This window comes from Quercus lobata, chromosome 6 (genome assembly GCF_001633185.2).
Source record: "Quercus lobata isolate SW786 chromosome 6, ValleyOak3.0 Primary Assembly, whole genome shotgun sequence".
NCBI lineage: Eukaryota > Viridiplantae > Streptophyta > Magnoliopsida > Fagales > Fagaceae > Quercus > Quercus lobata.
In genome coordinates, this window is record NC_044909.1 from 1,855,174 (window position 1) to 1,882,677 (window position 27,504).

The 27,504-nt window shown below is 38.4% G+C and overlaps 1 protein-coding gene, 1 non-coding gene and 1 pseudogene across 3 annotated transcripts; all 3 read left to right on the top strand.

Moving 5' to 3' along the window:
- The first annotated feature begins 808 nt into the window (after nucleotides 1-808).
- LOC115994373 (uncharacterized N-acetyltransferase p20-like) lies at nucleotides 809-26,270 on the top strand. 2 transcript variants are annotated; one of them, XM_031118498.1, is made up of 3 exons: nucleotides 809-838; nucleotides 1,346-1,390; nucleotides 25,397-26,270. In XM_031118498.1, exon 3 carries the CDS (start codon nucleotides 25,423-25,425, stop codon nucleotides 25,927-25,929), a length of 507 nt encoding a protein of 168 aa, XP_030974358.1. In that variant the 5' UTR covers nucleotides 809-838; nucleotides 1,346-1,390; nucleotides 25,397-25,422; the 3' UTR covers nucleotides 25,930-26,270. The 2 variants fall into 2 exon arrangements, with proteins under 2 accessions (XP_030974358.1, XP_030974359.1); XM_031118499.1 differs by lacking the exon at nucleotides 809-838 and having other exon boundaries at nucleotides 1,346-1,389; nucleotides 25,390-26,270.
- LOC115994630 lies at nucleotides 1,694-15,984 on the top strand (annotated as a pseudogene).
- On the top strand, nucleotides 23,686-23,881 carry LOC115951085. Its single transcript, XR_004083221.1, has one exon. It is a non-coding gene; the product is annotated as a U2 spliceosomal RNA (small nuclear RNA).
- Nucleotides 26,271-27,504: the final 1,234 nt, after the last annotated feature.

Genomic DNA, 27,504 nt, shown 5'->3' on the forward strand with positions numbered 1-27,504 from the left:
GCCACAATAAACCATATCAAGATATAAGACTTAGATAGATAAGACTTGATGAACAATAAACTATATTAAATACAAGACTTATCTAAGAGATAAGACTTGATGAACAATAAACTATATTAGATATAAGATTTATCTAAGACCTGATGTTCATCAAAAGTTTGTGGCTTAAGTTAATTTAAAAGAGATTTAAGAACTTTATAACTCAACTGACTATTATTTTTTTTGGTTTTTGTTGGATACGTCAAGGGTTTCAATTATTCTTACATAGAAAGAATAATAATTACTTAACTAACTTTTTTTTTAATGTTTTTATTGGAAGCAACTAGGGTTCAATTATTCCTAAATAGAAGAAAAAAGTAACTTTACAAATGCTTGGTGGTCCTTATGGTGTGGTCACAATTAGGTAGGGTAGTCACTATTTTCCCCACTCCTCATTTTCTTTCTATAAGCTAGAAAACAAAGTAATACTTAAGTTCTTTTATATGGTGCTGTTTATGACTAACTCAATTGACTACTTTTTCAAATCAAATAGCCTAGATTCCCATAATTTATTTTTCTGATAGAGCTTCTATAATTGTATAATTAATATTAAATAGAACTTTCACGTCAAGTAGGGACCTTGAATTTCCAATCTTTTGATGTTCTTCTTCCCTTCAAAACAATGTTGTTTTAACGTTTTCCCCTTGGATGCATCATCATTCAGAATCACAAGTTGGTTTTGTGAGATTTGTTTTTGGTTTTCCTTGCAATGATAGACAGATATTTAGTGAAATATGATTCTTTTTTTCTTCTTTACGGGTATCGCGGATGTGTAGTGGATTGGGATCCATAATAAGAGGTACACTATTATGTCGAAGTATTCCATTAGTTCTTTTTTTCTTCTTCTTCTTCTTTTTGCGAAGGGGGGGACGGAGAAGGTCAGCAAAGCAATGAAAGTATAATCACCATATTTTAATTTTTGAGTCAGCAAGAAGAACAATTATCTAGTGTTTGTTTGATATGATTTATTTTTATTGGTTTATTTTACTTAAACTGTAAGCTGAATAAAAATACAACTATATCAGAAAGAGAGAGAAAGATAAGAGATTTTAAAAGTTGTGCATTCTACAGTTTTGATTCTCACCCATCAACTATTTCATATATGTTTTTTCTACCACTTTTATGTGTTAAAATGTGGACATTCTTACATCAATTGTAGATGCTTGTGTGAAATAGTGGATGTAAACTAGTGTGAGAATATTTTTCTTTCTATTTTAGAGTTAAATTAATTAAACCACCAACTATAGCGGTTGCTAATTTCTAAAAAGCATTCTGTAACTTTTTCTACATTAATTGTGTAATGTAGGTTGGGAACAGTCAGAGCTTTGATACATCTTTAAGAAAGCCAAGGTTAGCATATCCATTGAGCTATTAAACTAGTTTTTCCTGTTTGTTGAATGAATAAACTAGGTTTTTTTTATTTTTTTATTTTTTATGATAAGGTCAAAAGTTAAAAGAATCCTATGATAGGTATTGCAAACTTTAGAAACACATATTACTTCCATTTCTCAACAAACCGAACCACCTATTGTTCCCACCATTTGACATGTCAAAGGAAATGGAGATTAAGGGGCTGTTTGGATTTATGATTTCCATAACTTATAACTTGATTTCCATAACTTATAACTCGATTTCCATAACTTATAACTCAAAAATGGTGGGACACATAGCTGAGAAGTCTGTTTGGTTTTTGTTTTCAGTTGTTTCCAGTTTTTGTTTCCATCACTTAATTCTCTAATTTTTTAGTGATGAGTTATGGAAACTGAAAACACATTTTAGGTGTTTTCAATTTCCAAAACTCAGTTTCCAATGGCAATTTGTAATTCTTCAGCACAAATGGGTCCCACTGTTAGTGTCCCGTCCCACTGAAAACACTTTTTGCCTTTACTCTCTATTTCTCTATTCTCCGTTTCCTTACTTCCTAACCTCATTTTCTCTGAACCATCCATGATCCATAAATGGCTCCAGCGCCGGCCTTGACCAAGTTGACCTTGTCGAGTGCCGCCATCATGGCATTGCCGTCACTAATTCCGGTGATGCCAACTCTGAGAAAGTGGCCGACTACGCTGTCACGCTTTTGCTTGATGTTTTGCGCCGAGTTTTCGTTGCTGACCGATTTGTTCGCTCTGGTTTGTGGCCTCAAATGGGAGAGTACCCACTTGGTTGTAAGGTGGCCGGCTTTTCGGTGGTGGGCCTCATCTATGGGTTTGTTTTAGCGGGGGTGGGTTTGGGTTTGAGTCGTGGTCGTGGGTTTGGGTTTCAGATTAGGTTTCAAGTTGTGGGTTTTCGATGGGCATGGGCCGTGGGTTTGGGTCGTGGTCGTGGGTTTTAGATCGGGTTTCAAGTTATGGGTTTCCAGTGGGCATGGGCCGTGGGTTTGATTGTGGTGGTACCTAGTTTGAGATTTGAGAAGTGGGTATGATTGTGGTGGTCATTGGTGTGGGTTTGGTATTTGGTTTGAGATTTTAGAAGTGGGTGTGATTATGGTTTGGCTATGGATTTGGGGTTTGGTGCATTAGGTTGATTCAGTGGTTGTTCAGGGGTCGGTGATTATGGTGGTGTCTGTAAGTTTTGGTTTGGCTATGGATTTGGAGTTTGCTCTGACCAAGTTTCAGGTATGGGGCCCACAAAAAGTTGAAAAATTTGAGTGATGTGTGCCAAACAGACTTCGAGTAGGGAGTTGGGGTAATTTAAGTGATGAGTGATGAGCGATGAAAATTGAGTGAGGAGTGATGAAAAAAAAAATCCAAACAAGGCCTAATCTTTCAAAGATCACACTTCGTCCATACAAAATTTCAGATGTTGATGACTTCTTAATGTGTGGTGGAAATGAAAAAGTTACGCGCTTCACAAGGTGGAACACCTTCACCTCCAAGCAAGAAGTAGTTTCTTACATCAATGACTATTGCATTCCACACCCTTATTGTAGATCCATATGCATAGACAATCGTTCAATTGGTTTTGTTATCATAATGCCACGTTCCGGTGATGACCGGTGTAAGGCAGATGTTGGATATGCCTTAGCTGTTGAGTACTAGGGGCATGGTATAACAACTAGAGTAGTGAAGATGGCTATTAGTGAAGGGCTAAAAGAATTACTAGATGTGGTTAGGTTTCAAGGTTTGGTTGAATTAGAGAACAAGGGTTCTCAGAGGGTCTTAGACAAAGTTGGCTTCCTCAAGGAATGTGTGTTGAGGAAGTATAGCTTTAATAAAGGTGAGACTAGGGATATGGTCATGTACAATCTTTTATCTATTGATTTTATGCCTTGAATTGTCCTTTCTCCAACACTCAGCTTGATTTTTAATGTGTTTATTTTATATCTTTTTTTTTTTTTTTTTTGGGTAGAATACGGGGTTAATAATATTAATCATAAGTAGTTGAAGCCCAAATTAAACGGGTACAAGGAACAACATTACAATCAAAAGAAAGAGCCTCCATAACAACAAAAGGAAGCGCTATATAAGAAATAAAAGGTTCAAATTGGCCACAGCCAAGTTTAGCAAGGAGATCAGCAACTTTGTTAGTTTCCCCGAAGCAGTGCTACATGTGGTATTCCTAGAAAGCTTGGGGCATGTTCCTGCTAGAAAAGGGAAATGACTTTAGCTGCATCAACATTAATAACAAGCTTGGTAATGTTGAGGTTTTTGGCCATAGTGATGCCATCTCTTAAAGCCCAAAGCTTAACAAGAAGGTAGTTTGAGGCACCAATGAGTCTAGAAAAACCTCTAATCCAAGAGCCATAAGAGTCCCTCATAAGCCCACCCCCACTTGCATAGTTTGAGGATAGCAAAACAGATGCATCCGTGTTTAGTTTATACCATCCTAGGTCCGGCTTGGTCCAAGAGACGAGATGCTGAATTTTTTTGTTTTGTTCGCCAGTTTCTTGGATGAGAAAGTGAAATTCAATAGCTTTTGCAATACATATTTTGGCAATAGAGGGGTTGGACTACTTTCCTTGGAAAGCTGCAGAGTTTTTGTTTAGCCATAAGGTCCATAGCCCAAAAATGAAGAGAGTTTTCCAATGAATGTGGAGGTGTCTTGAAGTGAAGCTACAAGTGCTATTGAAATGCAGCTATTCCAAAAGAGGGAGACCAAAAGATTGTATAGCTTTTGTAGGAACTCCAAGCTGATTCCAAAAACTAACCGAGGCCTAGCATTCCCTAAGAAGATGGTCAATAGTTTCCAAGTGGTTGTTGCAAAGAGGGCATGATTGATCAATGGTAAAACCCCTTGAACCCAACACTTCTCTAATCGTTATGCTATTGTAAGAGCATAACCAAAGGAAAATGAGAAGTTTTTGAAGAGCTTTCACTTTCCAAATCCAACTAGAAGCAAGAGTGGGAAGGTTCAAAGAATTTAACCCTTTGGCAAGAATATATGCTGATTTAAGAGAAAAATTACCATCCTTTGAGGGAGCCCAAGATGTAGGGAGAGATTGGGTCTCCTTGTCTAATCCCACGAGACGAGGTGAAGGATGTAAAGTTGTAATTTACAACTAGTTTATGTTGGCTTTAATTCCATACCAAATTGATTGTAATTATGTTTAATCTTATGTACCCTGTATTGTATGTGGGATTTATTTGTAAGGGTTGTGTGTGAGAGAGAGAGTGTAAAGACTCAAGACAATTGAAGACTAAAGTTGTTTTCACAAGTAGCTCACGAGTAGGCTTCCCGCGAAGCATGTGCCTTGCACATGACTGGAATGCAAAGAGTCAGGACAGGATAGAGGCAGCTGGTTTTCGCGAGTGCCTCATAGGTAAGGCCTTCCCACGAGATACCCACGAAACATTCTGTTTTGTTAAACTGTCATTTCTGATACACACTTTTAGTACCCACACTATATATACCCATATTACCCACAGATGTTGAGGAGTGCTTCTGAGAGAAAACCCTATCCACTATACTTAAGAGTTAGAGATTATTATACCCACATTTCTCTACACAATCTATTGTGATTTTTCCTCAACTCCTACCTCTCCATTTTCATATCCTTGAGAGGTTGATAGCCCAAACACTTACCACACCATTTCAGAGTGTCAAGTGAGGTTTTGGTGCTGCTGGGAAGCATTGGAGGAAGCCAGGCTTTGGCGGATGCAATTGGGTGTATTGCGGGATCCGGAGAGTTAGACAAGACACGGTTCCAAGAAGCTTTGTTGGAGTAGGAGCTTGGAGGGCTTAAGTACATTGGGTAGATTAGGCTTGAAGGGTCTCTTGCTATTCATGTATGTCAACTGATTGTCTAGTGGATCGATTACCGCTTGGAGGGCAGCAGAGAGGTTTTTCGCCGAGTTCTTCAGTTTCCTCTTTAATAACACATTGGCATGTTATCTTGTGTTTGCATTCTTCTTCCCTATTCTTTTACCTTTCATTTTACTGGTGTGGTTTTATGATTATGGGTTACATTAGTTTATTTGTTTATTCGCTTGCATTTACTCTATTCCGCACTTAGTTTAAGTTAGAGTAAAATCAATCGAACCGTAACTTTAATTTGGGGGTTTAAACAACTCTTGTATTTTAACACATTTTCGAGCTTTCAAAGGACTCTAGCTTACCCCCATTGAATAGAACAGAGACAGGAAGATGAGATACAATCCATAATGATGGCTATGAGGTCTGAAGGGAAGTTGAAGTGAATAAGAATTTCTCTGATAAAACTCCATTCCAACCTGTCAAAGGCTTTCTCAAGATCAATTTTTAAAGCCATAACTCCAGAACATCCTTTTTTCTTTTCCATTGAATGCAGAATTTCCTGGGTAATTATCATGTTATCTAGACCTTTCCTTCTTGGGATAAAAGCCGCTTGAAAAGGAGAAACAAGTTGCTTCATGAAGGACTGGATCCTGTTAACAATGATCTTCGAAACAATTTTATAAACTGTCGTGCAGAGGTTGATTGGCCGAAAGTGTCCTAGATGCTTAGGTCCAATTCTTTTCAGGATAAGAACGACAAGAGTTTGATTGAGGTAGGCTGACATTTTTTTTGAAGCAAAGATGTTTTGGACTTCCTCAGTGACTAAGCTTCTAAGAGTGGACCAGAAGTGGTGAAAAAACCCGCATGGAGCCCATCTGCTCTAGGAGCTTTGAAGGGCTTTAGAGAGAATAAAGCTTTCCAAATTTCTAGAAGAGAGATGTTGGCAGATAGCATCCTCGAGTCTTCTTCTGAAAGAGTGGTGGCCTAGTCCACTTCAAAATCATAGTGGGCAATTGAAGATGGGTGTTGTGATTTATAGAGCTCTTGAAATCGCTCTTGACATCCATCTTGAATATGGTTTATCACTTGCTGCTCAAAATCCAACCATTCCCCTAGATGATTTTTTAGGTGATCTATTTTGTTGGCTTTCCTCTTAATGATTGTTTTAGCATGGAAGAAAGTAGTGTTCCTATCCCCCTAAAGTTGCCAATTTAGATGGGCTTTAAGAGCCTAAAATTCTTCCTCCTGATTTAGAATCTCTGTGTACTCTGAAAAGAGTTCCTTCTCAAGGGAAAGGAGGAAGGCGAATGGTTTGGTTGCAATGGCTTTTTGGGCACCATTAAGTTGTGCAAGGATCTTTCTCTTTCGAACAAAAATGTTCCCAAAAACCTCTCTATTCCATGAGATGGCTACTTTGGTAAAGGAGGAGATAATATGGTTTAAAGGTGAGGACCCATCCCAGGCGTTCTTTATTATGAGGTAAAACCTAGGGTGGCTGAGCCACATCTTCTCAAACTTCAAGGGCTTTTCCATTCTACTAGCACAAGCTCTGGACAAGCATAGGAGAAAGGGCAGTGATCAGAACTTATGTGAGGAAGGTAAGTCACATTTGCTTCCAGAAAGGCTAGGGTCCAACTAGGTTTGGCCCAACATCTGTCAATTCTAGTTTGTGTAAGCCAACCAATATCTTTGCAATTGGTCCAAGTGAAAGTAGGCCCAGAGAAACCGAGGTCGATCATATTACAAAAGCTCATACAATTTCTATACGCAGAAGCTCTAGTCATACTGACCCTATTCCCTCCTCTTTTTTCAGAGTCATCCAAAACATCATTGAAGTCACCAACAATTGCCCAAGGAAGATTACGAAGCAGGGAGATAGAACATAGATTTTCCCAAAGAAGAGTGCACTTAGCAAATCTAGGACTACCATAAATAGAGGAGAGGAGCCAGGAAAGGTTAGAGTTAATTACCTTAACAATAGCATGGATTTCATATTCAGTTGTAGCAAGGACTTCCATTTCCACCATGTCTTTGCGCTAGAGAAGCCAAATGCCCCCCAGCATATCCAATGGGGTCAGTGGTGTGGATGCCATCATAAGGAAGGGAGCGAAGGATATCCCCAGCTCTTGAGCCGCTAATGCGAGTCTTAGTAACAACAATAATTCCAGGAGAGTGGAAGTTTGTTAGATCACGGATAGCACTTCTAAAGAAGGGTTTCATGACCTCCCTACAATTCCAAACTAATATATTCATTTTGAGAGATATATGGGGTTCAAAGGACTCACATTCATAGGCAAAGGCTCTCCTGGATGTCATCTAGTTCCATTCCACCTGGCGTAGATCCTCCCTGTGTACTATGGTTCCTGGCATCAGGGTGATGGCATGCTCCAACAAGTTTAGCTGAATTTGCTTGGTCAGAGTTCCGAGCATGAAGCTCGTTGTTATTGTGATAGTTTGGATTAGCTTCAACTGTGGGTGAATGCCTTGAATTAGGACTCCGGTGGGTTCCCAGTTAGAAACTTTCTCTGACATATCTCCAGTGGGACTAACTCTCTCTCCATTGAGTCGATGCTTTAGAGAGGTCGGACTCTAAGAGAGTCTTTGAGGTGTTGGAGTTGGTTTGTCCTAAAGGCAGAAGTGGTGGCCTATCCAGGGTCAATCGCCACCATGGGTTTGGAGTGTACAACCAGGCTGGGTCTATCAATGGAAGGCAACCGTCCTTCACACTCTTGTCCGTCAATGGGAAGACGAAGCTCCAAGTTTCCATGAGTTCCTTTTCCTTCCATCCGTATATCATTAATGGATCCCAGTGGATGTTATTGATCATGGTGTCTCCTAGTACTACAGCTTTGTTCTTGAGCTAGATTGCCCACAACATTTTGGTTGGGTTGAGAGATTGGGATAGTGGCTTCAGCTTGAGCGAAGAAGGAGAAAGGTGGGAGTTGTGATAGGTAAGGAGGTGTGGCTAGGTTTTTTGTGGAGTTAGATGCTATTTATTGGGGTCGGACCTTTTGACTAGGTGATTAATGGGAGTGGACCTTAGAGGGTTTGAGTGGGCCCTGAGCTTTAGGTTTTGGCTTATTGGTTTGTTTTAGAGTTCGGTTAGTTGGTGTAACTAATTTTCTTTTGCCTTTGTTGGCACCCAGTTCGACTTCAGTTACTTTGTTGGTGAAAAGGATATGATGACTGATGGGATTTTGCTATGTAGGAGGTTGGAGAGCAAACTGGGTTAGTGGTTGAAAAGACGTACTTGTGGTAGCAAGCTTTTTCTTGGGGTTTGGTTTTTTCCTTGAGACTAGTAGCCATAGGCCATACTGGTCAGGCCCAACGACCGTGGGATGGTCTTCGTAAGCCAAGGCATTTAGTTCTGACGAGGTTGAAGGGGAGGAGGGGCCAACATTGGTACTTTGGCTAGCATCATTACCTTGCTCTTGATTGGCGGTTCTAAGGTTCACTCTGATAGTTTAAGGACAAGTTTCTTTTTTATGGCCTAGCTGGCCACATAAGAAGCAAAGAGAGTGAATGCCCTCATAAACAACTGGTTGTCTAAGCTTTCCGATGAAGATATTTTTTACAAGAGGTTTATCCAAGCAAACTTGGACACAGAGGCGGGCAAAATGTCCTCTGGCATTTGTAGCTGTGTGCCCATCAATCCTGAGTACTGGCCTAATCATAAAGCCCATCTTTTTGAGGATAACTGGGTCGTAAAACTCAATGGGTAACTCAGGAAGGTGTATCCATAGAGCCACTTGGGAGAAGTTGGTTATGGATGCTTTAAACTCGGGCTCCCAGGATTTAATGGCAAGGAAGTCTTGTCCTATGAACCATAGGCCATCTTTTAGCACATGATCAAGCTCCTCATGCAGTTCAAAACGTGCTAAAAAATAGTTGTGGCCAAGGTCCACCATGTTAACGTGTATAATGTTGTGGGCTTTAGGCCTAACTAGATTACTTGTATAGCACACATTCTTGTACTACACTCTTACTTGTATTGCACACATATGCCCCCTATATAAAGGCACTTATGTATATTCTTTCACTATGAAATACAATACTATTGATTTTAGTATTTCTAACATAGTATCAAAGCCACTGCATCAACCTTTTCTTAGTAGTCTTGTCTTTATTAGTGTTATTGCATTCTCAACATCACTTCCGTTGTCACAACAGTCACCACAGCCTCTTACCGTTAAACTTCCGACATCTTCCAGCTGTTGTCTTTGGGTTCCAGACCTGCAGCTGCTGTCGTTGAGGAGTCCCACACCTCAAAGACCACTGAACGTGTCATCTAGGGCTGTAAACGAGCCGAGTTTTGTCGAGTAGTGAATGTTCAAGCTCGGCTCGACAGTAAAAGCAGAATGTTCAAGCTTGGCTTAGGCTTGATACGAGCCTACAAATAATGTTCAAGCTTGAGCTTGTTATAAAGTATAAAAGTTTGAGCTCGGCTTGGCTTGGCTTGGTTCATTAGTCAAGCCAAGCTCGAGCTCTATATCAAGCCTAAACTCAAGCTCAATATCATGTTTTTGAGCTTAAGATCCAACACAAGTATTTTATCAAGCCTATATCAAGTTTATTATCTAGCCTATTCAATTTGGATGAGTGGTCTTAACTTATAATTAATTAAAGTTTTAAAAGGATATAAGTTTACTTGTCAAGCTCATATCAATTTTATTACAAACTCATAAATAAGCCTAGGCTCAACTTGTTTTGTTATTTTTGTATCGAACCTTGGTGTTCACGAGCTTGTTCATGAACAATATTTTTTACTCGGCCTCGGCTCGTTTATTAAACAAGCCTAAAACTAAAACTTAAGCTTGGCTTATTTATAAATAAATAAACATGAACGAGCTTTTATCGAATCAAGCCCGAGCCGTTTATGAACGGCTTGGTTCATTTACAGCCCTAGTGTCATCACCACCATGAATATTGCTTTGATTACGTTTCTTTAGGTATCACTGAGATCGTCTTGCACTGATCTACACGTTGGTGGAAGCCTCACAGCCATCAGAGACCGCACGCACCCTCATGCGCCACCCAAAGTTTCTGTGTCGAAGCTCACGCGCCGTCATTAGCTCTAGGCTGATGTCACCTGTGACGTCATCAGTGCCACGCCAACCCTAGCTTACGTTAGCATCCAGTCATCTATTGATGTCAGCGCCACATCATCTTGCTAACATCATCTCTGCTGACCGTTGACCGTGTTGACTTTGACTGTTGACGGGATCGTTGCCCGTTGACCGAGCCGTTGACTTTTCTCTAGAGTTAACTTTTGCTGTCCAAGTTCTCCTTACCTAGTTTTTCGACTAGATTTCATTTTTTAGTCTGTTTTTGCATATTGTGTCTCTAAATGGATAAAAAAGATATTTTTCTTCCTCGCCCCATCAATACTATATTGGAGGGGAATAAGAATTACTTATGTTGGTCTCAAGCTATGTGCAGTTTTTTTAAGGGTCGCATGCTTTGGCAATATTGTACTAGTGTAATCATTATTCTTGTCAAGGGGGCAAGTGAAGAAGATGCTGCCTTCCTCAGTTGCATAATTGAATGGGATAGTCACAATCACGTGATCCTCACATGGATTCGGAACACTTCCATTTCGTCCATCTCCAATCTATTGAGAAGCTTTGATGATGCAAAATCAGCATGGGATATGTTGGCCAAAAGGTACTCCACTACTCACGAGTCCATGAAATATTAGTTAGTGGTTGAATTGCATCAACTCAAGCAAGAACCAGGAAAATCTATCAAGGACTACTATGATCAGCTTCACTTCATTTTGGGACCAAATTGACCTTTCTGACCCAACTTAGGTATACTCAAAGGATGCTCAGCAATATGCTACCATTAGAGATGAATTTCATCTCTATGAATTCCTGATGTCACTTCACAAGGACTTTCAGCCCATCCAAGGTTAGCTTCTTAATCTCAGTCCTCTTCCCTCTCTTGATACTGCTGTAAACGAGTTGGTTAGAGAAGAAGCTCGTCTTGCAACCCTTCAAGCCCAGAATAAGCTTAATCTTTTGGCTATTACTCCTTCTGCTCCACCCATAGAGCAATCAAGTGATTCCTCTGGCTTTAGCAATCGTTGTAAGCAGGTCAACAAAAAGTTCTGCAACTATTGCAAGCGTCTTGGCCACACTATTGAGAATTGTTACCGTCGCAACAAATCTACTGCTATTGTTGCTAATACTGAGCCTACTTCGCCGGTGCCTTCCAATTCAGCTGAGTCCTTGTCTTCTAGATTCACTATCAACCTCTTCCCCACTGAACTACAGGACATCATAGCTCAGGTTGTTCATATGGCTGGTAATGCATCTCTTTCTACTACTCTCTCAGTTTTACCTGGTAAGTCTCAAACTTAGCTTTTTGATTTTGCTTGTTGCAATCACATGAAATTTCACTCGTCTTTATTCTCCAAACTTGACCCTGCCCCACATCCTCTTAATATTCATATAGTTGATGGTTCCACCATGCAAGGGAATAGTCTAGGTTTTGTTTCAACCTCCAACATCTCTGTTCTTGGGGTCTTCCATGTACTTGACCTATCCTATAATTTGTACTCTGTGGGAAAATTATCTAAACTAGGATATTACCTTATTTTTTATTATTCTGGGTGTATTGTGTAGGATCCGAGGACGGGGCAAGAGCTTGGGACTGGTCCTAGAGTTGGGCGTATGTTTCCCGTGGAAATTTTCATCTTCCGCCTGTTGATTCTGTTTCTGTTGCTGCTGTGGTTTCTTCCTTACCTTCTCTTGCACTTTGGCATTCTTGTCTTGATCATGCACCATCTTCACGAGTACAACAGTTAGCTTCTAAGGGTCTATTAGGTTCTGTGTCCAAAGACAACTTTGATTGTACTTCATGCCAGTTAGAAAAATAGCTAGCTTTGCCTTTCAATAATAGTGAATCTATCTCTAATAATATTTTTTAGTTAATTTATTCTGATGTTTGGGGACCTTCTCCTATTGCTGGTATTGGTGGATCTCGATATTTTGTTGTTTTTATTGATGATTATTCTCGTTATAGTTGGATCTTTCTTATAAAATCTCGTTCTAAAATTTTACCAATATACAGTAACTTTGCAAAAATGGTTAAAACACAATTCTCCAAATGTATCAAAACTTTTCGATTTGATAAGCTCTATTACCTTCCTATGGAACTGTACATCACCTAACTTGTCCAAGTATCTCTTAGCAAAATGGTTGAGCTAAACGAAAACTTCATTATATTCTTGATACTGTTCGTGCTCTTCTTCTTTTTGCCAAAGTTCCTACCCCATTTTGGGGTGAAGCTGCTCTTCATGCTATTAATCGCATTCCAAGCATTATCATACATAATCAAGCTCCAAATGAACGCCTTTTTTGAGTCACCCCCTAACTATCATCACCTTCGCTCCTTCGGATCTGCTTGTTTCGTTCTTCTTCAGCCTCATGAGCACAACAAACTTGAGTCTTGATCTAGACTTTGTTGTTTCCTTGGTTATGGCGAAACTCAAAAGGGGTATCAGTGTTATGATCTTGTCTCTCATCGTCTTCGTGTTTCTTGTAATATTATCTTTTGGGAACATTGCTTGTTTGTTGAACTCTTTCACTTTCGTTCTTCCCTGACTACCTCCTCTGTTTTAGAAATATTTCCAGATGAGTCTCTTGTTCCTTCTACAAATACTCTTGATCCTCCTTTGGACTTCTCTATCCAATCTCTAGATATTTTTTATGCTTCTCCTAGATAGGTCGAAGATAAACAGGTTGATGATGAGCTACCCCACCTTGAGCTTGGGTCCCCTGCTCCTACTCTGCTTGAAGATCCTTCACAAGACATTCCTCCTCACCACTCAACCCGGGTAAGATCTATTCCTACACATTTACTTGACTATCATTATTACACTGCCCTTACTACACTCCACAATCCTCACACCTATCGTGAGGCCTCCACTGACCCTTTATGGCAGATTGCAATGAAAGAGAAACTTGATGCATTAACCAAAAACCATACTTGGGATCTGGTTACTCTCACTCCTAGACAGTCTGTGGTTGGTTGTAAGTGGATCTATAAGATCAAGACTCGCTTTGATGGGTCCATTGAGCACTACAAGACTCATCTTGTTGCAAAAGGTTTTACACAAGAGTATGGGATTGATTACAAAGAGACATTTGCTCCAGTTGCTTGTATCTCATCTGTTCGTGCCCTCTTAGCTGTTGCCGCTATTAGTAAATGGGATCTTTTTCAGATGGATATTAAAAATGCCTTCCTTAATGGAAATTTAAATGAAGAATTTTATATGCAACCTCCTCTTGGTCTCTCTATTGAATCAAACAAGGTTTATCGCCTTCGACGTGCACTTTATGGCCTTAAACAAGCTCCATGAGTTTGATTTGCCAAGTTCAGCTCCACCATCTTTTGTTTGGGTTACACTGTCAGTCCTTATGATTTTGCCTTATTTCTTCATCGCACTGATAACAGCACCATTTTGTTTCTCCTATATGTGGATGATATGATCATAACTGGTGATGACCTCGGTGGCATTCAAGAACTCAAGGATTTTCTTAGTCAGCAGTTTGAGATGAAAGATCTTGGAAATCTCAGCTATTTCTTGGGTCTTGAAATCACTCATTCCACATATGGTCTTTATATTACTCAAGCCAAGTATACTTCTGACCTCTTGTCTTGAGCTGGATTCACTAACAGCAAGACTGTTGACACCCTAATTGAACTTACTGTGCGTTTGACACCCTCGGGGGGGAAACCATTGTCTAATTCCTCTCTTTACAGAAAATTGGTTGGCAACCTAGTTTATCTCACAGTTACTCATCCAGACATTTTCTATGCTGTTCATCAGGTGAGCCAATATCTATCTGCTCCACAATCGACTCATTATACTATTATTCTACGCATTCTTCGATACTTGAAAGACACTCTCTTCTATGGCCTTTTCTACTCATCTCAGTCGCCTCTTGTACCCCATGTATTCTATGATGCTAATTAGGCAGGAGATCCCACTGATCGCAGGTCCACTACTGGTTATTGTTTTCTCCTTGGTTCTTCTTTGATTTCTTGGCGTAGTAAGAAACAAATCTTTGTGGCCCATTCCAGTACTGATGTAGAATATCGTGCCCTTGCTGATACCACATCTGAGCTCCTTTGGCTATGATGGCTTCTTAAGGACTTAGGTGTGTCCACATCCTCTGCTACTCATCTTTATTGTGACAACCAGAGTGCCATTCATATTGCTCACAATGATGTCTTCTATGAACGGACTAAACACATCGAGATTGATTGCCATTTTATCCGTTATCATCTTTTCCATGGTGCTCTCAAGCTCTTCTCAGCCTCCTCTAAAGATCAACTTGCAGATATCTTCACCAAATCACATCCTAAGAGACGCCTTCGTGATTTGGTTGACAACCTCAAGCTAGTCTCACATCCACCTTGAGTTTGAGGGGGGCTGTTAATGTGTATAGTGTCGTGGGCTTTAGGCCCAACTAGATTACTTGTATAGTACACATTTTTGTACTACACTCTTATTTGTATTACACACATATGTCTCCTATATAAAGGCACTTATGTATATTCTTTCACTATGAAATACAAAACTATTGATTTCAGTATTTCTAACACACCAAATCTAACCTTCCAGTTGGGGCGCAGAGTTCTTTGACTCTTTGAGAGGGAAAATGATATCCCACTGTTCGTCCAAAGGTCTTTATAATGAGGACCTTTGACCATTGTGATCTAATGCGGATCTTGTCCTCTTTTGTAAGAGATAACGCTACAACTCCTTCTTCAATGTCTTCTTCCTCAACATCAGATTCGGCATGTTCATGCATTTGATCAACAGGGCTAAAGGCATTTTCATAGGCACCAGGAAGTTGTCCTACAAGTTTTGCTTTGTAACTAAGATTTTGGAACGGTGGTTCAGGTGATGAAGGGGTGTGCCCCTCCTTGATCTTTTTTGTACTTCGATGCAGCGCGTCTTCTTCTTCACTAGAGAGAGAGGAGGTTCTAGAACTCATGTTTTCCATTCCCGTTGATGGCACTTTAACCATTGTGTATTTGAGCCATTATTTTGTTTTGTTACCATATCTTATACCAACAAAGACAGAGTATGCCTTCATACAGAATGAAAAGGTAAAAATGAATATATATGGTCAACTTGACGAATTTGTTGAGGATTTATACCCAACCCTTGATCTTGTTGTTACCAATATCATATATCATATTTACCAAAGGTAAATTAAGAATTGATCATAAGTACTTGATGTATTTTTCCAATCAATTTTTTTTAGCTTATCAAGAATTGTTAGTTACGTCTTGGAATGAATGTCCAATGGTCTGCTACTAGGGCTAAATTCTTAATAATGAAAACCATAATTGACCATGTCTAATGGTCCATGGCCATGGGGCCAGTGACGTTCTTGGCTTTTACAAAAAATCCACCTTATGTCTCATATATATGCCTGGTGAATCTATTTCAAACTAGTTTCAATGGATTCCTCACGACTTTCCCTACGTCCATTCAAGCTCTCTGATGTTGATGACTTCCTGAAATGGGCTAGTGATGATAGAGTAATGCAGTATCTTAGATGAGACTCCATCACCTCTAGGGAAGAAGCATTGACATATCTTGAGAAGGTTACCATACCCTATCCTTGGCATGGGTCCATATGTTTGGATGATCGTTCAATTGGCTACATTTCAATTAGGCCAGAATCTCGTGATGACAGTTGCAGAGCACACATTAGTTATGCTTGTTAGGATATATGTGATTCACTTGTTAGAAACATATGTCACTATTTTTTATAATTGGCTAATCCTTTGACAAAACGTACTTTACTTGTAATTGGGCAAATCTAGGACGTGTTTGATGCTTCAAGAAACCTTGTTTCAAGTTCAAGTTTTAAAGCCATGCAAATCTGTCCAAGATTCAAGTGCCAAAAGTATTGTTCATTAAAACTTGACAGCTAACTCGACAACTAGACATCTATTGAGCCTTGAAGAGTTGTTCTAGCCTGTGGCTCGATAGATAGGCATCTGTCGAGGTTTATGAAAAATAGAGTTTCAGTTATGTTTTTGATAGGCCACAAACTGAATAATCCCTTATGATAGAAATTAATTAATTAATTAGTCAAGTTGTTAATTAATCAATTTAACATGCAAACGCGTGGTAGCACAAACAAATTACCAATAAACTAATAATGCAGCGGAAAATAAATAACACAGTGATTTGTTTACGAATAGGGAAAATCTATCGGCAAAAACCCCATCGGGTGATTTTCAAGTCATCATTCCCGAAACTCCACTATTATCACAACAAGCGGTTACAAGTAAAGGAATCCAAGTACCTTACCAACCTACAGTTGAACCCTTACCCCAATACCCAATTAGACTTGTTCTATAGTGACAATTCCCCTTTTTGATGCACGGCTCCCAAGTACATGACTAACCAATTGCATGGATCTCAGTACGCGACTTCAATCACCAACTAAGAAGGTTGTTGGTTGCAAAGTTCTTCAGTTCATCCAAACGATGAAGATCAAGAAGATGCTTGATCACAAAACCCTATGGTGCACATACACAACAACTTCTTCAAGAGAAAGAGATGAACTAGGGCAAGAACTTCGTCTCTGGTCACAATTTGCTTGAACAGAGTTTGGTTAATGCTTGTGCAACTTATGAACACTTTGACGGCCCTTAAACTGATCCTTTTATATGTCTAGGTTTAGGAGAAAAGAAGGCCCAAAGACATATTCACGGATCCCAAGAAAATCATATTGAAATTCTGAAAATCTTAAACCTCGACAGATAGCAGGTGTCGAGCAGCTGTCGAGCACATTGAATGAAGAACAGCTTCCTTAAGCTCGATAGATGAAGCTGTCGACCAGCTGTCGAGCTTTAATGATTTTGCACTCTGAACTTGTTTTCTTGAACAGACTTGAAAGTTTCAATACGTGATCTTGAAACAAAGTTTCTTGAAGTATTTAAAACATCCTAAATCTACCTAAATACAAGTAAAGTGCGTTTTGTCAAAGGATAAGTCAATTACATAAAATCAAGACATATGTTCTTAACATGTGAAACATATATGTCCTAACAATCTCCCCCTTTGGCAATCCGTGACAAAACCACAACAAACAAATAAACATATGAGAGAAGTCATAAATCACTCAACTCATATTCACTTGTTGAATACAATAAAATCAATCCTAACACAAACTCTTGAAAAACTTTGCAAGAAGAGAGTTTATGGCAAATAGACTTTGACAACCTGTATTTTTGAAACACTTTAAACAAAAATCAACAAGGCATCTTTGTGTGAAACAGAAATAATAGATTGCATACAAGTATAAAAAACATGTGTATAAAGAGCAAAAAGAAACAACACATGAAGGGGTAGGTGAAAGAAAAACATACATCAATATAAATAAGGAAATAAGTACAATGTATGTCTAGAAATGGTCACAAGACCTCATGTACAAGAGTAATGTATCTAAAAAGAAAGAAAAGAAAAAATACATACTATCCTCACTACATCCCTCAAAAATGTATCAACACTCCCCCTAACAAAATGATCCTATACTAACTTTCCCCCTAAGATAGACTACTTTCACACCAAAACTACTTCCCCTTTTTGTCACGAATGACAAAGGGTAAGAATGTCAAGTAGACATCTCATTGGCAGAGCTAGCATCTCCATCATCATCATCTGAAGCATCATTGTCATCACCATCATCATCATCCTCATCCTCAGAAGCAGAAACCACAGGAGAAGGCGGTGAAGGAGTAGCCTCAGGAGCAAAGCCACCTATAGACGCCTGTCGTCGAGCAATACAACCGACACGAACATCACATGATACAACTCCATAGAGAGTGTATCAAGGCGAGCATCCATGCACTGCAGCTGCGCCATAATATCTCCTAGAGACACATCGCTCGAAGAGGAAGGAGGAGCCGATGTGGATGGAGCCGAACAGGATGGAGCGGAACGAGAGGAAGGAGCCCCTGAATCCGACTGCCGCGACCGAAGTTGGGCCTCGCTACGTTTAACGGTAGCGTAATTTATGGCACACATGACGGTGAAATGGTCGGATGAGGGAAAAGGAAAAGAAAAATGGCGTAGAATCCTCGTGATAGCGAAAGGAAAGATGAGCTTATCACGGGTCGCCAAATCTAGATGAACATCAATAATAGACAGAATGAAATGAGAAAAGAAGTCTATGGTGAGATGCTCAAGAAGAGACAACAAAAATCGAGCACGAGGCTCTGTGATGGAATTATAGTGAGAGAGGGGATGCAAAACAAAAGTCATTACCATGTTCATGAATCTAGGACCTTTAGCAAAAGGTCGACATGGTGTAAAAAGACACTCACCCCAAGAACTAGGGCGCTCACAGAAAGCGAACATGAGCTCATCCCTGGACACAATCCTTATACGCTCACAACTAGGATAGTCAGGAAACTCTATCCTAGGAACTCGAAGCACATTCGCAACTAGCTGCGGTGTGATAGGAATGTGCGTACCTCGGACGTGAGTGAAGAAAAGAGGTACTAAAGGATCAATCCCGTGCATGTTGGAGTATAACTCTTAGATCAGCACGAGAGGACAGGTGACCAGGGCATCACATAGTGACTCCTATCCCCTACTGTGAATGACAGAAGGAAGGTGGGTGTCAGCAAAATCTGACAAGATGACTTGGTGTTCTGAATGAATGCCTCGTCGAGAAAAGTTCTCCGAAAATGCCTTAAAGGCATCATCATCACGGAACCGGATATGAGATAAGGTAGGATCAGATGAAGAAGAAGCATCGGAACGAAGAGGGTTCCAGGCTGGAGTGGATTTATGCCTATGTGCCATAGACACGACTAACGTAAACAACAGAGAGGGAGAAAAAGAAAGACAATCAGAAAAGTCCCAAACATTTTCAAATATATCAAATATATTGAAAAGAAGTACGTATGCATGGGAAATGCATGAACATGTGACATGTAAAAGAAATTTCATCATGGGCTCAGCCCAATCCAAACCTACCAGCACACAATCATATAGCAAACATCTAAATGTATGGCAAGACCATTATAATGCTAATGTGATGCAATGTATGAGGTTTCAAACACATTTAAGTGAAAACCCAACCCAAAATTTCAATGAAATCACATCAATTTTGAAAAACCCCAAAAATTTCCAAAAACCCTAAATCCTAGGTTTCAAAAACATGAAATGCATGAATGAGAAAGGATTAGAAGCTTACCAAGTGAAGAAAAACTTGAAAAACCTTGGAAAATCCTTAAGAACCAAGATAGGAGTGAGATTGGAGATTTTTTGGGAGAGAAACAGAGAAGTATTAAGAGAGAGATCGATGGAAATGAAGATCGGATCACGCATGGGCTTTATATAGGAAAGCCAGTAATTCTCGACAGATGAAGGTATTGACAGGTATCGAGGTATCTGTCGAGGAGGTGTTGAGAAAATACACGTCGACAGCTGAGGTGTCGAGGAGGTATCGAGGATCAACACATCAAATTTAAGAATAGAAGCTCGATTGATCCACCAGGTATTGAGAAGCTATCGAGCATACAGATCCAATCTCGATAGATTCACTAGGTATTGAGGTGCAGGCGAGATTGTGATAAGGAAAAGCTTAAGGAAGCTCGATAGATAGCCAGCTATCGAGCAGATGTCAAGCCAGCTTTTAAAAGCAGTTTTTTGAGATGTGAAAAACACAAACATGAATGCAATCCAACATGCAACTCAACCAACAATCCAATCAACATATTAAGCTCTTAAAATCATCTCTCAAATGAAAATTTAAGCACATGGATCTCCACAAACACACACACACACTAAACAAGTCTAACCAATTTTATATTTCAAAAACAAGTCAAGACAGTTTAGTGAGCATACATTAACACATGTTAAATCTTGTGATGGCCAAATTACATTGTTACCTGCACATGTATCAAGAATAGCAAAGAATATTGCGTGTTGTATGTGAAAAACATCGCAAGATTGCATAAGTGTACACATGTTATGACGATTTGAGATATAAGAAAATCTTTAACTCACACACAATCATAACTGCTTGATGGAGACTATCACCTTTGAGGTACATCATATAACTCCCACATCTCCTAGAATACACGCTTGCAATCATATTTAAAGCATTTTTGATCTTTTTGCTTTTGATTTTTCTTTGCATGTTTTTCTTTTAATCATATCATGCATGGGCTTGTAAAAGAGAGAGAGAAGAAATACCCAATGATATTTGACATTCCAATTTTGTTATGCCTAAGCACACAAATGTCATTGACACTGCACTTTTGCTATGCCGAAGCATACATGTGTCATATTATGATTGGCGGGTAACAGTGGTGAGATGGTTATTTATGCCTTTTTCTCAGGATTTTTTAGTCCTTCCCGTCAAAAAGAGTGATATGAGTGTTAAGTTTAAGAGATAACTTAATCGTACTCATCACAAACACGAGCCACAAAGCTCACTTGCTTAGTTGTGCATAGAGATGCTCATCTAAGCTATAAAAGATATAAAGTTTAGAAGACTTTATTTCAATGGCCATCCAAGGTACACAAGTACCAAAGTACACAAAACACACACTGTTTTTGTATTTTCTAATTTTTCAATTTTTTTTAATTTTTATATCAAAAACAAAATAAACAAAACTAAAAATAAACAAACAAAACCATATTAAGCAAACAACATGAAAGCATGAAAGAAATATGCATATGCATGAAGGCATGATAGAAGGGTGCAAATGCATGAAAGCATGATTCCAAAAGCAGATAAGAAATCAAGCAAAGAGAGTCCTACTTTAGATAGAAAGAATTAAAGTAGAAGACAAACAGAGAAGACAATTAAGTCTTAGGATCTTTATCACCCATACAGCACGAGTCTTTGGCCGTGAAGATGAAAAGGCACGTGTCCTAGTATGACTACTAAAGGACATAGAGGAATTAGAATTCCCCTGAAATTGAGTTAAAAAGCTCAAAACTTTTAATAACTCACCAAGAATAGGTACAGAACCTTTAGACAAAGGATGAGACCTATTGGACACTCACTTATGAGGAAACAACTTGAAACAATTAGGACGAGTGTGATCGGAAGCACCACAATGGTGACAAACATGAGTAGTTTTCGAATTACTATGCTTCCTAGAAGGAGGTCTAATCTTAGAGGTTGACAAATTAGGACAATTTGGCCTAATATGACCAACAATATGACAATGATGACAAGTGGGGACAAATTCAGAATTTTCATGAACACTTTGATGGCCTTTAAACTGATCCTTTTATATGTCTAGGTTTAGGAGAAAAGAAGGCCCAAAGACATTAACGGATCCCAAGAATATTAGATTGAAATTCTGAAAATCTTAAACCTCGACAGATAGCAGGTGTCGAGCAAGTGTCGAGCAAGTGTCGAGCACACCGAATGAAGAACGGCTTCCTTAAGCTCGATAGATGAAGCTATCGACCAGTTGTCGAGCTTTAATGATTTTGCACTCTGAACTTGTTTTCTTGAACAGACTTGAAAGCTTCAATATGTGATCTTGAAATAAGGTTTCTTGAAGTATTAAAAACATCCTAAATCTACCCAAATACAAGTAAAGTGCGTTTTGTCAAAGGATAAGTCAATTATATAAAATCAAGACATATGTTCTTAACATGTGAAACACATATGTCCTAACAGTTTTGACTCCAATCCATAATTGTATGTTTGGGCTTTCTTTTCTTACAACCCTAAACATATAAAATGATTATTTTAAGAACCGTCAAAGGTGGAACAAGTTGCATAAGTGTTGAGCAAAGTTTGTTCAAGCAAATTGTGACCGGAAACAGAATTTGCCCTAGTTCATCTTTCTTGTGAAGAAGCTGCTGTGTTTGTGCACCGTAGGGTTTTGTAACCAAGGTGCTTCTCGATCTTCATCATGTGATGAACTAAAGAACTTTGCAGCCAACAACCTTCTCTAGTTGGTAATTGAAGTCGCATACTGGGATCTGCGTAATTGGTTAGTCACATACTAGGAGCCGTGCATTAAAATGAGAGATTGTCACTACAAAACAAGTTCAATTGGGTATTAGGGTAAGGGTTCAACTGTAGGTTGGTATAAGATACTGAGATTTCTTTACTTGTAACCGCTTGTTGTGATAATAGTGGATTCTCGAGAGTGGTGACCTTAAAATCACCTGATGAGGTTTTTGCCGTGTTGGTTTTTATTGTGTCAATTTATTTTCCGTTGCATACTTAGTTTATCGATAATTTGTTTGTGTTACCATGCATCTTACATGTTAATTTAATTAATTAATACATTTGGCTAATTAATCAATTAATTTATCACAAAGGGTTTTTGACCTATCAATGCTATGGGCACAGATTACTGGGGGTAGGGGATAGTCACCACTGCATTGAAGATAGCTATCTCTAAGGTGTTCAAAGAGTTCCCAGATTTGGTGAGGATTGAAGCAATGGTAGAGGTAGAAAATATGGGGTCTCAAAAGGTGTTAGAAAAGGTTGGATTTCTTAAAGAAGGGTTGTTAAGAAAATACGGATTTTGTAAAGGAGAGATCAGAGACATGTTTATCTATATCTTCTTAGTAACAGATAGTTTGTTGTGAGTGATATTAATTAAAAGCTGTGCCTTTAGTCTTAAAATCTTCTTCTTTCAATTCTTGTTTTCCCATGTCTTTGAGTTATGAACTATTGGAGCTAAATTTTAAAAGTTTGGTAAGGTTAGACCCTCCATTTATACCGGACCTGCAAAAGCTAGAAGTTGATTACATTTCCCAGCTGGAAATTGATTATATATTTATATCTCCTAATTGTCACAACATCCATTATCTCTGCATTCATTGTCAGCTACATCTGTGCCTCTAATGCTACTTATCACTTCTAAGTCATATCAACGTTTTAAATTTTTTTTGGTAAATAAGTCCTGACATTTCAGCAATATAAATCAGGTCCCCACTCTGTTGTCTTTCAACTAGAGCTTTAATTCAACTTGTCAGAAGCCAGGAAATTCATCTCCAGCACAAAATCAGTGTTCAAACTTCAGCTAAATACCAACATGAAATCCATGATAGTCTGATAGGCCTGTGAAGCTTACGATTGAAGTTAGTTAAATTGTTATACAAACATGATAAAAAATAAAAACAATCTAGATTTAAACAAAACAAAAAATCCAATATGCGGAGAAGCTGTTCCAGCTTTGAGCTCTTTAAAGGCAGAAATTTTTGTATTTCAAACATTATCGTCTACATCACTATGGTGTTTGTTGGCATCTACTTTGTTTTCTGTGAACTGTTTAAAGAAGATATGTTTGTATTCCTATACCAGCCATGTATAATATAAGCATAATAAGAGTTTGACAATCACGTCCCACATCATGAAAGCAGGAAAAGAGCTCAAATCAGTCTTACTATAAAAAAGAGCACATTTTAGGAGTAGGCTCATACCTTTCTCGGCCTTTTGGCTAAGATCAAGTGTAGTATCTGTTCTTATCAGTTTAATATCTGATATGTGAGCCATTGTCTCACACGATATTAAATTTATTTCTTGAAGGGGAGTGTCCACCACAGTAGCTTGCTACTGGGGCTCTCAAGCGTCGCCCATGCGTTGCACCATTGCACAGGTCTGGCGCACCCCACCCAATTCTAGACCAAGTTTTGTAAGTCCATAGAGTCTCCAAAACAATAACTTTTTTAGTAAATTCTTTTACATATTATTTACTGAATTAATTAATAATGGCGACCATTCATATACAGAAGTAGAACAAGCTATGGTCTAGGATCTAAGTATTGGGGCAAAGGCATTTACATTGGCAGTGACAAATGAAAAATGGTAATTTCTAGTGTGTTTGAAGAGATATATGGAGAGATTGGAAGGCATTGTTAATGTGGACATTGGTTAATGCGGACATTGGGACAAAAATTGGTACGGTGGACCCACTATTAGGTGAGATTGAGAGAAATCTATAACGGTTGCTTGCTATAAGGTCAGCCCTCACCAAATAAAAAAAGAAGCTACTCTTTTGGAGTAGGTATTTGGAATTAACTACTAGAGTCAAGATACCAAGTATGTACCACAATCATGCCTCAGTAGTCATACTAGTCATGTTTGTTTATAATGAAAATTTAATTTTGGAATTTTGAAGGTTAGATAGGATAATGAAATTCAAACAAGAACCAGGAAGAATGTCAGATAGGATGTCTTTAAATTAGTCATCAACAAGTTTATTTATCTGTCCTGAAAAACTTGATTTTCCTGTTGGTGTTGCTGATTGAAGCTCTGTCATTGATGCGACATGCTTTATTAGCTTCAAAGAGGGGAGTGAAGGTAAAGCTGATTTTTTCCCTGGTTAATATCTAGTGAAGGTAAAGCACTAGCATCCCCACTAAAAATATAGGTGGATATATTACCACATTGAAAATTTAAAGATGTCAAATGATCCAATATTTTCCATGCAGAGTGTATTTGTGTCCTTTAGAGTCTTGTGAAAGTAAAGTCCTACAAAATAAACACCTGAAATTAGTAGGACATCTATGTTATGTTTGGATTGTACTAATTCTGATCCTTCTAATTTAAAAACTGACTTTTTAAGCATAATAAACAGCTTGGAAGATGACTCATTAGACGAACTCCAACCAATTGTACAGATATTCCTACTTTGTCACTAAAGGGCAAAGCTTGGGTATAGTACACTAGACCCAACACAATATGAACACATGGTAAATTTTAATCATGTATCTGCATTATATTGGATTTAGTGCACTATCTGTGTCCGCCACTAAAAACATTTGAGTTGTGTGAAGTGTCTGCCAATTATTGTACTAGCCATGTGAAGTGTCATTGTAATGAGTAGAATTATTGTACTAGTTTGTGCGCACAAGAAGATCTTCAGAGCCTTTGCTAGAATTATAAAAGGGTACGAGTATGAAGTGAACAAGCAAAACATATGCAGTCTGCTTCCTTTGTTATGTTAAACATGTTTGAATCAATAAATTTTGTGTGTTTTGGTTCCCTAGTTTTTGTTGCTCCTTTTAACTTGTAGTTCTATTGCTTGATCCTTATAAGTTATAACCTATTCTTTTCTATATATTTATTCTCTCTTTTTCCCCCCTAAATATTTAGCAATCACTTTAGTGTTTGGTGTTAGCTACAAGCCCAAGATATTAGAGAGATTAATAAGATGGAAATCAAACTACGCCCCTACCAATTATCTGATGTAGACGACTTCATGGAATGGGTATGTGATGATCAAGTCATACGCACGAGCAGACTAAGGTACTACACTTCAAGAGAAGAAGCACTTGATTATCTTAGGGAAGTTGCCATTCCTCACCCATGGTACCGGGCCATATGCTTGGAGGACCGTCCAATTGGATTCATATGTGTCAAACCAGGGTCTGACTATGAGATATGTAGAGGGCAAATCAGCTATGCTCTTGGATCAAAGTATTGGAACAAAGGTATAACCACAGAGGCAGTGAAATTGGTTATTTCTAGTGTGTTTGAAGAGTTTCCAAATATGGAGAGATTGGAAGGCTTTGCTAATGTGGAAATTAAGGCCTCACAAAGGGTTTTGGAAAAGGCTGGGTTTCAAAAGGAAGGTGTACTTAGGAAATATGTCATTGTCCATGGGAAGACTATTGATGTTATTATGTATAGCTTTTTAAAAACTGATCAAACTAATTAAAGAATTGCGTGAAAATCCTTCACAATGCTTGGAGCAAAACTCGTGGCCTTAGGCCATGATTAAAGCTACTATTTAGGCAAATTCCTTTGTTTTTGCCTTTTTTAACCCTTTATTTTTTAAAATTTCCATTGTAACTTTTAAATTAAAGTCAGAATTATGTCTTGTCTATTATGGGACATCTCCTAGAAATATTAGTATTTAGTTTTGCAATTATCTCATTTTGCCACCTAATTTTGTGTTTAACGCAAATTAGGATTTTTGGTGTGTTTTCCTAGCTATCCCAAGGTTTATTTTACTATTTAAACACATTGTAGCCTACAAGGCAATTCAAACTTTTGTCTCTTTATTTCCTGGTAGACTTCAGACTAATCTCCTCTTGTGTATTCAAAGAACCCTCATGGATTCAAGTGTTCTGCTTCTTCTTGTGGCTTTCGTCCAAATTAATAGGTAACCTCATGCTGCTATAATAGTTTCCTTAGTCGATTACTTTACCATGTCAAGAAGTTTTGGTGACAACCAATGCAAAAAATGAGTAAATTAAATGACTATACATGCTAATGTCTTTGGTGCAAGTTATGAGACCATATACACTAATTGTGGTTATTTTTATGGGATTATACACACCTAAGAAAATAGTCTAAACCCCCCACATTAACGAAAAAAATGCTTCCCATTGTGTGCACAAGTATCGATCTCTCCATGTGATTTGAAGAAAAATTAACGCATTTGCTATTATAGAAAAATGTCGTGGTTGAAAGTTGAAACAAAAATAAAATAGGATTCTTCACACAAAACACACAAGATTCAAAGCAAGAAAAAATGAGAGTGGAATAGATTGTTTTGGCAACAAAGAGTATTTTCACAATGAAACTTATGTGTATAATTTATGCATTTTAGACTGCTTTGGGCTATTTGAAAACCCACACATTCTTAACATTTAATTTGTTTTAGTTCCTAAAGTTTAGAATTTAACCTTATCACTTGAAATTAGTAGGACATCTATGTTATATTTGGAATGTACTAATTCTGATCCATAAAACTTAAAATTTGACTTTTGTATTGTTGTTGAGGAATATCATAATAAACAACTTCGAAGATGACTCAATAAATGAATTCTAACTAATGGTAGAGAGATTCCTACTTTGTCACTGAAGGGCAAAGCTTGAGTCCAGTGCACTGAATCTAAAACAATATGGACACATGCCAAATTTTAGACACAGTATTTGTATCGTATGGGTCTAATGCTCTAGTGCACTAGATGCAAGTTGTGTCTATCACTAAAAAGAGTTGTGTGAAGTGTCGGCCAATTATAGTACAAGTCATGTGATGTGTGGTTGTAATGGGTAACATTATTGTACTAGTTTGTGCGTACAAGAAGATCTTCAAAGCCTTTGAGTATCATAAAAGAATATGAGTTTGAAGTGAAAGAGCAGAACATAGGCTCTCTTTTTCCTTAATTATGTTAAACATGTTTGAAGCTATAATTTTTGTGTTTTTGTTCCCAAATTCATATCACTCCTCGTAACTTGTAGTTCTAATTCTTGGTCTTCAAAAGTTATAACCTATTCTTTTCTA